Source organism: Prunus dulcis, unplaced genomic scaffold (genome assembly GCF_902201215.1).
Source record: "Prunus dulcis unplaced genomic scaffold, ALMONDv2, whole genome shotgun sequence".
Classification (NCBI taxonomy): domain Eukaryota; kingdom Viridiplantae; phylum Streptophyta; class Magnoliopsida; order Rosales; family Rosaceae; genus Prunus; species Prunus dulcis.
The window spans coordinates 1-17,856 of record NW_023010068.1 but is presented as its reverse complement, the minus strand read 5'-3'; the positions used below and the strand labels follow the sequence as shown (position 1 = coordinate 17,856).

Genomic DNA, 17,856 nt, shown 5'->3' with positions numbered 1-17,856 from the left:
ACGACTGTTGTTTCCCAAATTGAGTCATTTACACGTCACCATTAGTTATTTTGGCGGTCATTTTCTTTACTTTTATGTCGGCTTTTATTAATTCTGATGTTGTTCCCCGATGAACAACGTCTCCTTTTTATCGTCGTGGTATTGTTTTTAAAAAGATGTCAGTCGATTTCACGAAGGTTAGCAAGTTGGGTGCTAGGTTGATTAGATTCATAAGGAACAATCCAATCAATCAAACGATGTTATGCTTAATGAACTCTAGTAAAGATGATGAAGAAAAATCTCAAGAGTTCATAAAAAATAACTCTCTAGGTTTTGATGCAAAAAGCCAATTTCATAATACATGAGTTCCAAATTTTATGTTCACTAAAACAAGGTATTTATATGACCTAAAACTTGTTTTAGGTTAAAGCTCGGAAGAGATAAAAAGACCCAATAAAATTAGGACAAAGACCCCTAGAAGAAATGCGCGAAAAACCAAGTAGGATAATTGAAATCCAGCGTTTCCGCTCGAGTACCAATAGTCCCGCTCGAGCTGCATTGAACATCAGTTGATCTAAACTCAATGTAAACATGATTTATTCAATACCAAAACACTTGGGAATGCATGAATGCAATTTAAAATAGTTTTAAAGCTTGTTCTAAATGATGCTAACTTACCTCAACGAAATGCATATGAAGCCTTGTTTGATGATGAACGGTCGAATATGTGCAACTTCAATCTTCTATCAGCATCTCTCACTAGTAAAAAAAACCCCTTGCGCGACCAAATTTTGCGCGAAGAAAAACTATTCGTCGCGCAAAGTGACTTTGCGCGACGAAACTTGAAATTTCGTCGCTCAAAGTCTTGCGCGACCAAATTTTGCGCGACGGAAAATAATTCGTCGCCCAAATCACTTCGCGCGACAAACTTTTGCGCGACGACAATACATCGTCGCGCAAAGTCTTGCGCGACCAAATTTTGCGCGACGAAAAATAATTCGTCACCCAAAGTCACTTCGCGCGACAAACTTTTGCGCGACGACAATACATCGTCGCTCAAAGTCTTGCGCGACCAATTTTGCGCGACGAAAAATAATTCGTCGCTCACGGGAAGTGACTTTGGGCGACGAAAAATAATTCGTCGCTCAAAGTGACTTTGCGCGACGAAAAGTAAACTTCGTCGCGCAAAGTCCTTATAAAAATAAATAAAATAAAAAAATATTTTTTAAAAATTTTTCCATGACGTAATCCAAACATTTTGTCACCTAAACCAATTTATTTTTGTTTTTTATTTTGTATGCATAACACTTAAGAAATTAAGCGGTATATATATTTATTAAGTAACTTTAAATTTATTATTTTAGATCGGATCGGATTTTTATTAGAAAAATATATTCTTGTTGTTCGGATTGGTTTTTGTTAGAAAATATATATTTTAAATTGACGATCGAATTATTTCATTGTATTCATATCGGGTCAAGGAGTGTAGCAGTAAAAAATCATCAAAATCGGAATTAAAATAACCGTTAAATCTTGATTTTTCATTATAACCGTCGAAAAGTTTTATCCCCTTCCTTGATTTCTGAATGTTTATTTTTTCCGATTTCTGGCTATATGATCTCGAAGTATAAACAAACAAGTTTGATGGTTGGATCGTTGAAACTAGTTTTTTTTGAATGCATATGCCATCAAAACAATATATTCACAAACAATTAAGAGTTTATTTATACTTTCGTTAAATATAACATAAGATTTTGTGGTATCCACTAGTGTAAATATTTTAAATTGAAGATCAGATTCAGTCATTGTATTCATATAGGGTCAAGGAGTGTAGCTGTAAAAAAATCATCAAAATCGGAGTTAAAATAACCATTAAATCTTGATTTTTCATTTATAACCATCGAAAAGTTTTGTCCCGTTACTTGATCAATGAATGTTTATTTTTTCCGATTTTTGGCGTATATGATCTCGAAGTATAAACAAACAAGTTTGACGGTTGGATCGTTGAAACTAGTTTCGTAGAATGTGTATGCCATCAAAACAATATATTCACTAACAATTAAGAGTTTATTTATATTTTCGTTAAATATAACATAAGATTTTGTGGTATCCACTAGTGTAAATATTTTAAATTGAAGATCAAATTCAGTCATTGTATTCATATAGGGTCAAGGAGTGTAGCTGTAAAAAAATCATCAAAATCGGAGTTAAAATAACCGTTAAATCATGATTTTTCATTTATAACCGTCGAAGAGTTTTGTCCCGTTACTTGATCTATGAATGTTTATTTTTTTCGATTTTTGGCGTATATGATCTCGAAGTATAAAAAAACAAGTTTGACGGTTGGATCGTTGAAACTAGTTTCGTAGAATGCATATGCCATCAAAACAATATATTCACTAACAATTAAGAGTTTATTTATACTTTCGTTAAATATAACATAACATTTTGTGGTATCCACTAGTGCAAATGTTTTAAATTGAAGATCAAATTCAGTCATTGTATTCATATAGGGTCAAGGAGTGTAGCTGTAAAAAAATCATCAAAATCGGAGTTAAAATAACCGTTAAATCGTGATTTTTCATTTATAACTATCGAAAAGTTTTGTCCCGTTACTAGATCTCTGAATGTTTGTTTTTTGTGATTTTTGGGGTATACGATCTTGAAGTATATACAAACAAGTCTTATGGTTAGATCGTTGAAGTGTGTGTGTGTGTGTGTGTGTATATATATATATATTTATTTATTAAGTAGCTTTAAATTTATTTATTTTGTACATATAACACTTAAGAAATTGAATAGTATATACATTTATTAAGTAGCTTTCACCTTAATTATATTTTAAATCATAAAATAAAATATTTTTATTTTTTATTATTCATAACAATTATTTTTATAAATATTGTGCTACGAACCAATTTTTCGTCTCTCAAAAGTTTGCGCGACCAACAGTTCGTCGTGCAAAACTCAAAAAATTTGGGTGAGTACCAAAAATGGGACGCGGGTTTTTAAAATTTAAAAAAAAAAAAACTTTAGACTTTGCGCGACCAATATTTTTTGTCGCGCAAAAATTTGGGCGGGTACCAAAAATGGGACACGGGAATTTTTTTATATAATTGTTTTAGACTTTGCGCTACCAATATGTATTTTTCCTCGGGCAAAAATTTAAAGATTTTGGCGGGTACCAAAAATGGGATGCGGGAATTTTTTTTTAAAAAAAATAATTTTTTTAGACTTTGCGCGACCAATATTCCTATATTCGTCGCGCAAAACTTTGCGAGACCAATATGTTTCGTCGCGCAAAACTTTGCGCTACCAATATATATTTTTCGTCGCGCAAAAATTTGGGCGGGTACCAAAAATGGGACGCGGGAATTTTTTTATATAATTGTTTTAGACTTTGCGCGACCAATATGTATTTTTCGTCGCACAAAAATTTAAAAATTTTGGCGGGTACCAAAAATGTGATGCGGGAATTTTTTTTTAAAAAAAATAATTTTTTTAGACTTTGCGCGACCAATATTACTATATTCGTCGCGCAAAACTTTGCGAGACCAATATGTTTCGTCGCGCAAAACTTTGCGCGACCAATATATATTTTTCGTCGCGCAATAATTTGGGCGGGTACCAAAAATGGGACGCGGGAATTTTTTTATATAATTGTTTTAGACTTTGCGCGACCAATATGTATTTTTCGTCGCACAAAAATTTAAAAATTTTGGCGGGTACCAAAAATGGGATGCGGGAATTTTTTTTTTCAAAAAATAATTTTTAGACTTTGCGCGACCAATATTTCTATATTCGTCGCGCAAAACTTTGCGAGACCAATATGTTTCGTCGCGCAAAACTTTGCGCGACCAACAGTATTTTCGTCGCGCAAAGTGATACGGTTTTTAAACCGAAATAACTCCTCCACCATTTTCTCAATTTCTTTCTCTACTCTTACCTCTCCTCTCTCTTTCCCTCTCCCCAAATCCCACCCTTTCTCTCACTCTCACTCCTCTCACTTAATCTCTCATCTCTCTCTTCACTATCTCTCACTCTCACTCACTCTCTCATCTATCTTTTCACTATCTCTCACTCTCTCATCTCTCTATCACTATCTTATCTAATTCTCTCACTTCTCCCTCTCATTCTCACTCACTCTCAATCTTGCCAAAAGGTATATTCTCTCCAAATTTTAAATTTTTTTCATTAATATGTGTTTTTGGAGTTAGTTTTGAGTTTGTGTGGGGTTTGGGGTTGAGTAAAGGGGAGAGATTGGAGTTTGGGTTGGATTTGTGGTATAACAATTTTAGGGGAGATTATGCATTCTTTTTTTTTGTTGTTGTTGTTATTTGACCATATTTGTTTTTTTTGTAGGTAATCATCGAGACTTTGATGGCTAAAGTTGAGGATTAGGAAGCTATCAAAACATATTATCCACCACTACCACCACAATATGCTTGTATTAGGATTTTATTATTGTACTTTGTTAATTCATGTGTACATTTTGAATATTATATATATAAATATTTATTGGATAATTTGATCACTATTTTTCATATGTAATTTTATTTTGAATATGTCAATTTAAATTAAAGTAATTAAGAAAAATCTTACAATTAAATTAAATTTAAAAAGTAAAAATTTGAAAAAATTACTATAATTAAATTAATATCAATTTAAATTAAAGTGATTTAAAAAAAATCATACAATTAAATTATATTTAAAAAGTAAAAATTTGAATAAATTAATATTAAAGAAATAATAATAAAAAGTAAAAATTAGTTTATTTTAATTAAAAAAATTTAAAACACAAAAAAATAAAATAACGTTAGTGTTCGTCGCGCAAAACTCTAAAAATGTGGGCGGGTACCAAAAATGGAACGCGGGAATTTTTTATTTTTAAATTTTTTTGAGACTTTGCACGACCAATGTTTTTTGTCGCGCAAAACTTTGCGCGACGAATATTTTTCGTCGCGCAAACCTTTGCGCGACCAATATGTTTCGTCGCGCAAAGTTTTGCGGGACCAATAATTTTTCGTCGCGCAAATTTACTTTGCGCGACCAATATTTTTTCGTCGCGCAAAGTCGCTTTGCGCGACCAATGAAAAAACTTAGTCGCGCAAAGTCTTTCTTCACGATCTTTGCGCGACGGATTCTGCGAGACGAAGTTTTTGTCGCGTTAAAATTTGTGCGACTACAATGTATTTTGCGCGACGAAATTCTCTTCGTCGCGCAAAGTGTAAAATGTAGTAGTGTCTCTTGCTTTGCCAACTTCATAACCACTCTTAATACTCAATCTAAAACTTCCTAGTGCTTCCATAGAAAAGAAGCTTAGGCTAGAGAATGCTAATTTACAAATATGAAACCTACACGTCAATCGGAGAACACTTGTGTGGTGTTGGCCAAAGGCCCTCCGATGCCTAAGTTAGAATATAGTCTTAGAGACATATATATTTATGAAAAGAAAGGAGTGTTTTCAGAAGAAGAGGGGGGGGGGGGGGGGGAGGGGGAGGAGGAGGAGGAGGAGGAGGAGGAGGGAGGAGGGAGGAGAGAGAGAGAGGCATAGAGCAAAAATGTCGTGTAGCCTTAGGGGGATTTTTACTAGGGTTTTTAAGTTAGGTTTAGAATTACCATCTTGTGCCATCTTTGGTATGATTTATGGGAGAACAATTCCTTTTTAAAGGGAATTATTCTTTTCCATAAGTAGAGAGATTGGGTAAATCAATGAAATTTAGTGGAAATAGAATCCTTGATTTATGAAGATATCCCTATATTAAATTTGATAATTGGCCAATTAAATGGGAATTTAATTAACACAATTATTTGACCTAAGGAATATTCTAATATCATGTGGGCGTCTCCTGAATGGTTGCCGAAAATCCATGTTCCAACAAATGCCCTCTAACTTCTGCATGGTGCGTGTAGGGCATGTAAAAGATGAAAAATACTTGTTGGGACTTCTAAGAGTGACGATGTTAGAGCCAGAGGTGTATGTTGCGATAGCATACGTAGCATTGCAAAATTGAAATTATTGATCAGCAACTTGCATCACGTTGTGGAATTGATTTTTGTAAGAAAAAATAATTGTATCGCCGACGCGAAAGTCTTTTGTTGAAGTCCATTTGTAATCAACATGGTCTCTTGAAGTCCACCCATCAGAATATCCAACTCTATAAACAGCACCAGAACACGTACCACTGAGCGCCATCATCACAAAGAAAACCAGAGTAACAATGTTTCTCAAAGCCATGGTCAGAACAAGCAGAGCAGATTTTTTTTTTTTTTTTTTTTTGAAGTGTGGAAACAAATTCAGAATGAAAGAAGAAAGTTTAATTCATTGTGTGTGAAATGAAAGGGACTATGCACGACCATGCATATATGTAGGGTGTGTTTTATCCTTGTCCCGTTCTGAAAAGGTTTCCAAATACTACCTCTTTTTGGGTCAAAGGTTTCCAAATACAACTAGTAATAGGAAATATAACATCTTTTCATAAAGTTAGTGCCAGCCTAACTCCAGAAATATCTTGAAATTGACAAAAAATTAAAGAGAAAAAAGAAAGAACTACTAAAACTTAGATACGTTAACAACATAAAGTGAATCTCGAGAGAAAAACATTGGAGTAAAACGTAGTTCTTTGGATCAGATAAAAGCTTTGCCCTATGATATTTGCCCAGCAGATAGGTACTAATTGTAGATAATAGAAAGTTACAAGTAGATGGTATGAGACATTCTAGTACAGTGAAGTAGACTATAGGAAGTTACAAGTAGGTGGTACAAGTCGGTACAAAGTCTCAAGCAGACGATAGAAGACAATACAAAGTTACACGTAGAAAGTCTCTCAAGTAAAGTAACCATGAAATCATTGTGGTAGATAGTAGAAACCACAACACTTGATGCTCCTGCACCTGAGTCACTCTCTCTTGGGCATAGATGCATCAATCACGCCTTCCCCTTGTTGGGCAGATAAACAAACCTATAGACATGTTCAAATTAGAAAAATAGTTATAAATACATAATTGATATACTTGAAAATCTAAGACTTAAGAAAATTTATTATGTACCTGTAGTAGTTAATTTGGGCACTCAACCATTTAGAAAGCCGCTTACCAATACTAGTGCTTAACAATAGCCAGAATGTTGCAAACGTATTAGTTGAATGCTCAATCTGACTTCTATATGTATATACTGAAATTTTTAAGTAATAGATTTTTAACTACGTAAATCGAGTATTTGTAATTCTTTTTCTAATTTGAACATTATTGTAGTTAGCTGTTGATTAAGTCGTCAAATCTAACACGAAACTGCATTGTTGACATCTTTGCAGTTAATTTTAACACAATTTCTTCATTTTTTGCTCGCGCAAGAAAAAATCATTCCCATTGAGTTTAAGACAAAGTCAAGAAGTTCTAGAAGTAGATGATGAACCAACGGTTGGTCAACAAGCACCTCCATTTTCATTGAGTGCGGCAGTGAGTAACATTACTTACATCTATGTATATGTCTGAAGTTACATAGTCATGTATTGGAGGATTGGTATGAATTGATTGGATGAATTTTATGGGTGCACTGTCACCTTGACCACCGTGGGTTATGGTGAGTTGGTAGTAAAAAAGACGAATGAAAAATGGATTGTCTCTTGTTCTTTGTGGTTGCTCGCTCGGAAGAGATTCTTGATCGCATTCATTATTGGTGGTAAGGTGGTTGCATCGAAAGGGATGGTACATCAATATTGTTTTGGCAGTGATTGGAGTAAATTCTATGTTGAATTTGCAGTCGTTGCAATTTGTTTTATTGAGGGCATGACTGGGTAGATGCTTTTTATTTATCAGATGCCTCGGTTACAACTATTGGATATTGGTATCACCATTTCAAAACAACATGGAAAAAGTGATTTGTAGTGTTCTGGTTATTCTTAAGCACCATATTAGTTGAATGCTCAATTTGACTACTATAGGTATATACTAAAAAATTTTAACTACGTAAATCGAGTATTTATAATTCTTTTTCTAATTTGAACATTATTGTAGTTAGCTGTTGATTAAGTCATCAAATCTAACACTAAACTGCATTGTTGACATCTTTGTAGTTAATTTTAACGCAATTTCTTCATTTTTTGCTCGCGCAAGAAAAAACCGTTCCCAGTGAGTTTGAAACAAAGTCAAAAAGTTCTAGAAGTAGATGATGAACCAACGGTTGATCAACAAGCACCTCCATTTCCATTGAGTACAGTAGTATGTAACATTAATTACATCTATGTGTATGTATGCGGTTATATAGTGCTGTATTGGAGGATTGGTATGAATTGATTTGATGAATTTTATTGGTGCACCATCACCTAGACCACCATGGGTTATGGAAAATGGATTGTCTCTTGTTCTTTGTGGTTGCTCACTTGGAAGAGGTTCTTGATCGCATTCATTATTAGTGGTAAAGTGGTTGCACCGAAAGGGATGGTACATCAATATTGTTTTGGCAGTGATTGAAGTAAATTCTATGTTGGAGTTGGAGTCGTTGCAATTCGTTTTATTGAGGGCGTGATTGGGTAGATTCTTTTTGTCAGATGTCTCGGTTACAACTTTTTGATATTGGTATCACCATTTCAAAACAACATGGAAAAAGTGGTTTGTAGTGTTTTGGTTATTCTTAAGCACCAGTATTAGTTGAATGCTCAATTTGACTACTATAGTTATATACTAAAATTTTTAAGTCATAGATTTTTAACTACAGAAATCAAGTATTTATAATTCTTTTTTCTAATTTGAATATTATTGTAGTTAGCTGTTGATTAAGTCATCAAATCTAATACAAAACTGCATTGTTGACATCTTTGTAGTTAATTTTAACTCAATTTTTTATTTTTAGGCCCACGCAAGAAAAAATCATGCCCTTCCAGTTTGAGACAAAGTCAAGAAATTCAAGAAGTAGATGATGAACCACTAGTTGGTCAACAAGCACCTCCATTTCCACTGAGTACGGTAGTGAGTAACATTACTTACATCTATGTGTATGTCTAGGGTTACATGGTGATGTATTGGAGGATTAGTATGAATTGATTGGATAGATTTTATGGGTGCATCGTTACCTTTACTACCGTGGGTTATGGTGAGTTGGTAGTCAAAAAGACAGATGAAAAATGGATTGTCTCTTGTTCTTTGTGGTTGCTCGCTTGGAAGAGGTTCTTGATCGCATTCATTATTGGTGATAAAGTGGTTGCATCAAAAGGGATGGTACATCAATATTGTTTTGGCAGTGATTAGAGTAAATTTTTTGTTAGATTCGGAGTTGTTGCAATTCGTTTTATTGATGGCATGACTGGGTGGATGCTTTTTATTTGTCAGATGCCTCGCTTACAACAATTGGATATTGGTATCACCATTTCAAAACAACATGAAAAAAGTGGTTTGTTTATTCTTAAGTACCAGTGTTAGTTGAATGCTCAATTTGATTGTTATAGGTATATACTAAAATTTTTAAGTCATTGATTTTTAACTACGTAAATCAAGTATTTATAATTCTTTTTCTAATTTGAACATTATTGTAGTCAGCTGTTGATTAAGTCATCAAATATAATACGAAATTGCATTGTTGACATCTTTGCAGTAATTTTAACTCAATTTCTTCATTTTAGGCCCACACAAGAAAAAATCGTGTCCATCGAGTTTGAGACAAAATCAAGAAATTCTAGAAATAGATGATGAACCACCAGTTGGTCAACAAGCACCTCCATTTCCACTGAGTGTGCGGCACTCCTTAGAAGGGGGAAACAAAGGAAGGCAGCCGATCCATAATGAAGTGGCATCTTGCCAAGTTGCGTTGGATATTGGAAACTCTTTCTACTAAATAAGTCATTTTGTGTGAGCATTGTTGTAGTGTTTGAACAAGGTGCGTTGCAGGATAGTTTTTGGTTCCCACTATGGTTCCCAAAAAGGTGAGATTGGGTGCAGGTCAGGGGTTAGAGTGATGTTGGTTTGAAGTTTCTTTTTTAGGAAAAAAAAAACATGAAATACTGGATGGATTTTGTTGGTCGGTTGAAGTTGAAGGCAATAAGGGACCTCTCCGATATGAGCAAGCACCTTCAATGGACTATAAAAACATGGGGAAAGCTTGTGAAAATTTCATGCAGCCACTGAATGTTAGCAGTAGTCTTGAACGCGGAGAAAGATAGTTGTCAACCAATAAAGTGGCGTTCTGTTATATATTTGTCAACATTCACCTTCATGCGATTCTGAGTAAGTAGAATGTATTGTTTCCATATTGCCATGAGCAAATCATGAGCCATGAGGGTGATGTCGATGGCATGCACATCTATAGATCCTGATGAGTATGAGATGAGTGTTGGGGGTGCTGGCCATATGAAGCTTGAAATGAGGACATTTGGATAGTGGCTTGATATGTGGTGTTGTACCATCACTCTACCCTTGCCATATAGTCCAAGATTGAGATTTATCCCTTATTGTGTATCACAAATATTGCTCTAGAATTCAGATTTCCACTTCCGTTTGGCTATCGAATTGAGGGTGGTAAGCTGAGCTGTGATGGAGTTTTGTTCCTGATATTTTAACAAAGGATTCCAAAAAGCTGATATGAAAAATTGGGTCACTATTTGAAATGATTTATTGAGGCATGTCGTGAAGTTTGAAGATGTTGGTGATGAAAAAATTAGTTAGGCGACAAAATGAACATACTTAATTAAGCAATAACCAAGCACCATGATAATTGTTTTGCCTTTGGAAGGGGGAAGGCCTTTAATGAAGTTCATGCTTATGGATTGCCTCGCAGAGTCAGGGATGTGCAATGGTTATAAAGGACCAGGGGTGGATTGCTTCACACTGCTGACGTTAACAAATGTCTTAGGTGGAGATGAAGTGTTTGATATCTAATCATATACCACACCATTTAAAGATGCGTTGAATGCAATGAAGTATGTGGAGGTACCGGAGTAATCTGTTGTAATAGTGGCATGGAATTCCTCAATGATTTTGGGTCGCCAATTAGCAACGGATGGTACAAACATTTGGCCTTTGTAAAACAGAGTGTCCCATGGTAATGAGTAACCTTTTGGAACCACCATGGAGTTGATGTTGGTGTTGAGTTGTTGTATACTTGTTGTTGAGAGCAAATCAGTTAGGCTTGCCTTCTAGAATGTTGGAGATCATTAAAGATTGGAGACGTGACGGCCATGAGATGCATCATTTTGTGTTTCCTAGAGAGAGCATTTGTTGTCCTATTTTGGGAACCATGGCGATACAAGAGGATAAAGTTGTAACCTATTAGCTTGTGTAGCCATTTATGTTGCATAGGGGTTGTGATGCGGCGATCTGAAAAGTAACAGAGTGTTTGGTGATTTGTAAGTATGTGGAGTTGTTGTTTAATGAGATAAGGCCTCCATTTTTTTATGGCAAAGATAACAACCATCATTTTTTTTTTTCTTCATAAATTAACAAATTAAGATTATGACTAGCCAACGGTTTGGAGATGACAACAATTAGGTGGGCCTCTTAGGAAAAAATTGCGCCAAGTCCACAATGGGATGCATCACATTCTAACCTAAAAATATGGGAAAAATTAGGTAGAACAATCACTGGTATGGATGAAAGGGATATTTTAAGAGCTTCAAAGGTTGATGTGGCAAGGGAATCCAAGTAATGCTATCTTTTTTGAGGAGTTGTGTCAATGGTGCAACAATGAGACCAAAGTTTCTCACAAATTTACGGTAATAACCCGCTTAGCCCAGGAACCCACGCTAGGACATTGGAGTATATGGAAAGGGCTAAGAATTGATGCACTCAATTTTTCTTTAGTCTACAGCTACCCCCTGAGAAGTGATGCCCCAAATACTCCATGCGAGATTGGGTAGTGATGAGATGCCTTAAGCTTTGGAAAGTTGAAGGAGCATTGGACAAACCAAATGACATTACGAGAAACTCGTAATGCCTATCATGTGTCTAGAAGGTCGTCTTGTGAATATCATCCAAGTGCATTAGGATTTGGTGAAGATGGTGGCACTGGTCCTTAATGATGATAGGAATTAATGTTTTAAGGAGGAATATTATTGGGTGAGGTGGTATGGGAATGTGCCGCTCCTACAATTTGGAGCAAAAAATCATCTTTTTTCGATATTTGTGGGTGCGAGTCATTTCAAGGCTGCTAATGATGGTAGGGGGTGGGCTAGAAAGCTCGTGCAAACAGTGTTGGTGGCCCTCAACCTTAAAGCCCATGACTTTGTTGTGGAAATCTCACTCAATTAGACCCAATGATTCAAGCCACTCAACTCCCAAGAGTAAATCACATCCAGCAACATGTAACAATTTGATATTAGTGGTCAAGGTGCAAGTCTTGATGTGAACTAACAAGTTGTGGACAGTCCTGTTTATACCAGAAATAATCCACCTGTGACTGCCAAACACGTGGACTGGATCGATATTTATCATAATAAACCCTTCGGCATGTGCCCTACCGAAGCCATACAATTTGAATCTTTTGCACCTGGACACGTGTCATGCTCATAATCCGCTTCTACAGTCCCACATCGGAAATATGAGTATAGTGCACGCCTCCCAAGGCCTATATAAGGAGACCCCTATCCCCAAAAGGAAAGGAGGAGAAACCAACGGTACGCTACCGCTTGATCTATAAACTGATATTTACTAAATTCGTACTTACTTAAGCATTGGAGAGCCATCGGCCGGTACCACACCGATATCCCAAGGTCTTACCGAATGTGTCCTTTTGCAGGAACTTGATCTTCCGAAGACTAACTCCCTTCCGAAGACATAATATCACTAAGTTGGGCGAACCACGTGTCAAACCACTTTTTCGCATCAACAGTTTGGCGCCGTCTGTGGGAAACGAAACAAAAACCATCAACCCACTATCCCCTAGACACATGGGGACCACCTCAGTACCCACTTTCCTATCAGAGGAAGGGGTGCCGTTCGGAAGGCAAACTGGAGCTAGCCCAGCGCTACCCCCATGCACTCCCTTTGGAAACGCCCCCTCGACCCAAACAACAGCCGAAGCCGAGCTAGTAGTCCAAATCGCGTCCCTGCGGAAGGACATGGCTAGGCTTCAGGAATACAACCACCTTCTTTCGTCCAAAGTGGACGAAACCCAGCAGCTGCTGCACCAGCAGCACACGCAGAACATCCAGACAACTCACTCTTCCGAGAGCTTGCAAACCCCTCATGGGAAGAGGAAACACGAAAAGGTAGAGAGGGCAACTCCCGCGCCTTCCAAACAGTTGGTGGTGCCGACACCCCGGGATCAACCACACGTCCCGAAGAAGGTCTACTCCGATTGCCGACACCTGCTTAACGATTGGGAGGCAGAGAGACAGAGGTCTCCGATCAGGATTAACGCTCGATTAAGGGAATCCCGGATGAACGCCTTAGGAGACAAGTCGCCTATTCGGAGGGTCCGAGGGCTAGATTCCGCAGAGGAGTCGGCATCCGAGTACATCCCTTCCAGGACGCAAACTTCCACCTACGGTTCGGAAACACCTCGATACTCGGGGGATAATTCAGGGAGCCCGCAAAGACGCTTGGAAGACTATGGTTCCGAGGAAATACCAAGCCGAGACCCTGTTGTCCGACTCCTTTTTTAGAAAGCCCAGAAAATGGAAAACGACAAAGCTCGCTCCCAAGAACCGAAATGGGGAAAGCTTCGGCCCGGACCATTCACAAGACGCATCCGGCGTTCTCGGCAGGATAGGGAAGTACAGCAACTGCGTATACCGTTCTATACTAGAACCGAGGACCCCTTAACCCACCTTCATCCATTTCAGTCTGCCATTGGATGCAAGGGCCTGAGCGATGAAGGGCAGTGCCTACTATTCCCATCTTCCATTACCGAAGCAGCCATGAACTGGTTCTACCGGTTGGAGCCGGAAACGGTAGAATCTTTTGACGAACTGAAACAAATTTTCCTCAATCACTTCATGATCCAAACGGACCGTCTTTACTCTGCCGATGATCTGTACACGATTCGACAGAGAGAGGACGAGCCATTGAGAGAGTATGCGGCGCGCTTCAGTCACGAATACTCAAGGTGTCTGGAAACAAATGATAGGGCAGCCTACGGCGCCTTCAAGAGTGGCCTTCGGTCCTCGCATTTCCGATACCTGGTACACAGCAGCAACTGGCGCACGTATGACGAGCTGATGAAGCAGGCAGCGGTGCACGCCAAGGCCGAGTACTTCAACTCGAAACCCAGTGTTTTGGCACGCCGAGAGGATACAGAGCCAAACGCTTATCCGGCAAAGATGCCATCCTACGAGAGGGTCGACTCATATTCGGCGGACCATAAGCGGAAGGACAACCGTGCCGATCGAAGAGATCACCCAAAGAAGGGAAAAGGGCGGTACGGTCGCAACGACCACCGAGGACCCCTACCCAATCGTGACCACGGCAACGAGGTCTTTACACTACTGAATACCACTTATGAGGCCGTTCTGATGAACGAACAAGAAATAATCCCAAAACCAAATCAGCGAAGACCCAATCGGCAAGACAACCGGGAGACCGGTAAATTCTGCCGATACCATCAGCACAACAGCCATAATACGGAAGATTGTATAAGCCTGAGAAAGATCGTGGAACGGTTGATCCGAGAGGGGAGACTGGACCAGTATATCGCCCGGCAGCCATCGGCGCCGGTGGCGAACCCCACTCGACAGATAAACATGATAAGCACTATCAGCGGTGGCTCTACCGTTGCGGGAATGAGGGACCGTTCGATGAAGCAGTACGTGCGCGCCGCACAGTTCCCTCAGGTATTCGGAATAGAGGTGAATCGGCACAAGGAAGTACCGAAAGTTCACTGGGAACCGATCACATTTTGCGAAGAGGAAGAAGAGGGAGTCCTCTATCCCCACGACGACCCGATGATCATCCGAGCTGAAATTGCCGACTACGATGTAGGGCGAGTTCTGATCGATACCGGGAGCTCCGTGAGAGTGATCTTTGCCGAAGCTTTCAGAGAGATGGGAATAAATGACAACCAAGTCAACCGGCAGTTGACACCTCTGTTAAGCTTCTCTGGGGACCTGGTCCAACCGGTCGGTAGCGTTAAACTGCCAATTACATTTGGCACAGCGCCAAGAAAAATGACGACATACGATCAGTTCCTAATCGTTGACTGCCCGACGGCATACAACGTCATCGTTGGCCGAACGGCACTCATGAGGGTTAAGGCGCATCTCTCGCCCCACATGCTATTGATGAAATTCCCAACCCCGAACGGCACGGGAGCAGTCCGAGGAAACCAGTTAAGTGCGCGGACTTGCTATGCCACGGCTCTCAAGGCAACCTCTTTCAAACTCCCCGACGAGACCATGTCTGTGCAGGGGTTACCGAACGGCGTGGGACCGATTGACGACCCAAGAGATGAATCCCCGACCCCTCACACACAGCCCGCCGAGGAATTAGAGACGGTAACCTTGAGCGATGAACAGCCCGATCGTCAGATTAGAATCGGCACAAGACTCATGCTGACCTCCGAACGCAATTCTTAAATTTCTTGCGACACCATTCGGAAGTGTTTGCATGGTCTTACGAGGACATGCCCGGCATAGCCCCAGAGGTCATCAGCCATAAACTCAGCATTTCCCCCGCTTATAAACCAGTAAGGCAGAAGCGCCGATTATACGATACCGAACGATATGAAGCAATGCGTACGGAGGTCGATAAACTCCAAACCATCGGCTTCATCCGGGAGGCAACGTACCCGGTATGGCTGGCAAATTCCGTGATGGTGCGAAAGTCCACAGGCGGGTGGCGAATGTGCCAGGACTATACCGATCTCAACAAGGCCTGCCCGAAAGACAGCTTTCCGTTACCACGGATAGACCAGCTTGTGGACGCCACTGCCGGCCACGAATTGCTGAGCTTCATGGACGCCTATTCCGGCTACAATCAGATATTCATGCACCCTCCCGATAGCGAACACACCGCATTCATAACAGACAAAGGGTTGTACTGTTACAATGTCATGCCGTTCGGTCTGAAGAACGCGGGGGCAACATATCAAAGGCTTGTCAACAAAATCTTCGCCGGATACATCGGCAACATCATGGAGGTTTACGTTGACGACATGTTGGTAAAAAGCAGAACTGCCGAAGAACATCTGCAAAATTTATCAATTATGTTCGGCATACTGAAAGACTACCGGATGAGACTGAACCCGAAGAAATGCGCCTTCGGTGTATCTTCCGGGAAATTCCTCGGATTCATGATCAGTCAAAGGGGGATCGAAGCGAATCCCGAAAAAATAAAAGCAATCATCGATATGGAGAGGCCGAAGACGACGAAGGACATTCAAAGCCTTACCGGACGCGTGGCCGCCTTGACCCGCTTCATATCGAAAGCTACCGATAAATGTGTACCGTTCTTTAAAGCCTTGAAAGGGGGCAAACAGAATATCACATGGACTGCCGAATGCGATAAGGCATTTCAAGACTTAAAGAACTACATGAGCAAAGCCCCCTGTTGTCAAAACCACTGCCTGGAGAAATTCTCTACCTATACCTTTCGGTATCTGGCACTGCCGTTAGTTCGGTATTGATTCGAAAACCAGAAAAGGCCGAGCTACCGATTTTTTATGTCAGTAAGGCACTCCAGAGTGCTGAACTTCGGTATCCCCCATTAGAGCAGCTGGCACTAGCTCTTGTCGTCTCCGCACGAAGACTTCGGCCATACTGCCAGGCGCACGGAATCAAAGTCCTAACCAACCAACCGCTCCGGCAAGTGCTCCAGAAATCGAAAATTTCTGGCCGATTGATCAAGTGGGCGATCGAACTCGAAGAATTCGACATACAGATCGTTCTGAGGCCCGCCGAAAAGGGCCAGGCTGTTGCCGATTTTATCTCCGAGCTTACCCCATCAACAGCACAGTCGACGCCCGAAGCGGTTACCGAGACCGTCTTGCTGGAAGAGCTAGACGCTGAACGCTTTGACACCTCAACTCCCATATAGGGTTTGCACGTCGATGGCTCGGCAAACCAACAAGGATGCGGAGCGGGCTTGGTACTGACAACACCGGACGGACTCAAGATCGAGTACGCCCTCCGATTCAACTTCCGAACCTCCAACAATGAAGCGGAATATGAAGCCCTCTTGGCCGGCCTTCGGTTAGCCAAGAGCATGAATGCAAAGCAAATCCGAATTCACAGCGACTCCCAGCTCATTGTGAACCAGGTAACGGCAGACTTCGCCGCCAAGGATGCCTCCATGCACGCCTACCTTTCAACCGCCCATCAGCTACTCCAAAGCTTCCAAGCCTACAAGATCAAACAGATCCCCAGAGGCGAAAACAGCCATGCCGATGCACTGGCGCGCCTGGCTTCGGCGATAAACGACAAGGTCGGAAGAAAGGTACCGGTGGAGATTCTTGCCCAACCGAGTACGGTAGCCTCCGAAACGTGTACCGTACGGTATGAGGATACATGGATGTCTCATATCTACTTGTACCTGACGAACGGCACCCTTCCTGAAGATAAGGCCCAGGCCCGGAAGCTTAGATACCGATCAGCAAGGTACACTGTCATCAACAATGTGCTTTACAAGCGTGGCTACACCACCCCATATCTCAAATGCCTTACGGCAGAACAGGGGGACTACGTCCTTCGGGAGATCCATAACGGTGTGTGTGGCGACCATTCCGGGTCCCGATCCCTCGCCTACAAAGCCTTTCGGCAGGGATACTTTTGGCCTACCATGCACCAGGACGCTAATTCACTTGTGAAGAAGTGTGACAAATGCCAGCGCTTCGGTAACGTTCCGCATATCCCTGCCGAACCTCTGACACCGATTGTAAGCCCTTGGCCTTTCGCACAATGGGGACTGGACCTGATCGGTCCAATGCCGCAAGGCAAGGGGCAGGTAAAATATGCA

The 17,856-nt window shown here is 40.4% G+C and overlaps 2 protein-coding genes across 2 annotated transcripts; both read left to right on the top strand.

Moving 5' to 3' along the window:
* Positions 1-13,583: 13,583 nt before the first annotated feature.
* On the top strand, positions 13,584-15,479 carry LOC117612781. The gene is made up of 3 exons (XM_034341424.1): positions 13,584-13,859; positions 13,959-14,381; positions 14,514-15,479. The coding sequence occupies exons 1-3, from the start codon at positions 13,584-13,586 to the stop codon at positions 15,477-15,479; spliced, it is 1,665 nt and encodes a 554-aa protein (XP_034197315.1).
* A 47-nt stretch (positions 15,480-15,526) lies between these two features.
* On the top strand, positions 15,527-17,844 carry LOC117612783 (the record flags this gene model as incomplete). Its single annotated transcript, XM_034341425.1, has 3 exons — positions 15,527-15,965; positions 16,541-16,872; positions 16,939-17,844. Coding segments are annotated over exons 1-3 (1,677 nt in total), but the record flags the coding sequence as incomplete, so codon positions are not given.
* Positions 17,845-17,856: the final 12 nt, after the last annotated feature.

Coding starts and splice junctions, on each gene's coding strand:
- LOC117612781 (XM_034341424.1), top strand. CDS start 13,584: ATGGAAAACGACAAAGCTCGCTCCCAAGAACCGAAATGGGGAAAGCTT. Junction 13,860..13,958: donor ACCGGTTGGAGCCGGAAACG/GTAGAATCTTTT, acceptor ACGATTCGACAG/AGAGAGGACGAGCCATTGAG. Junction 14,382..14,513: donor ATCGTGACCACGGCAACGAG/GTCTTTACACTA, acceptor CGATACCATCAG/CACAACAGCCATAATACGGA.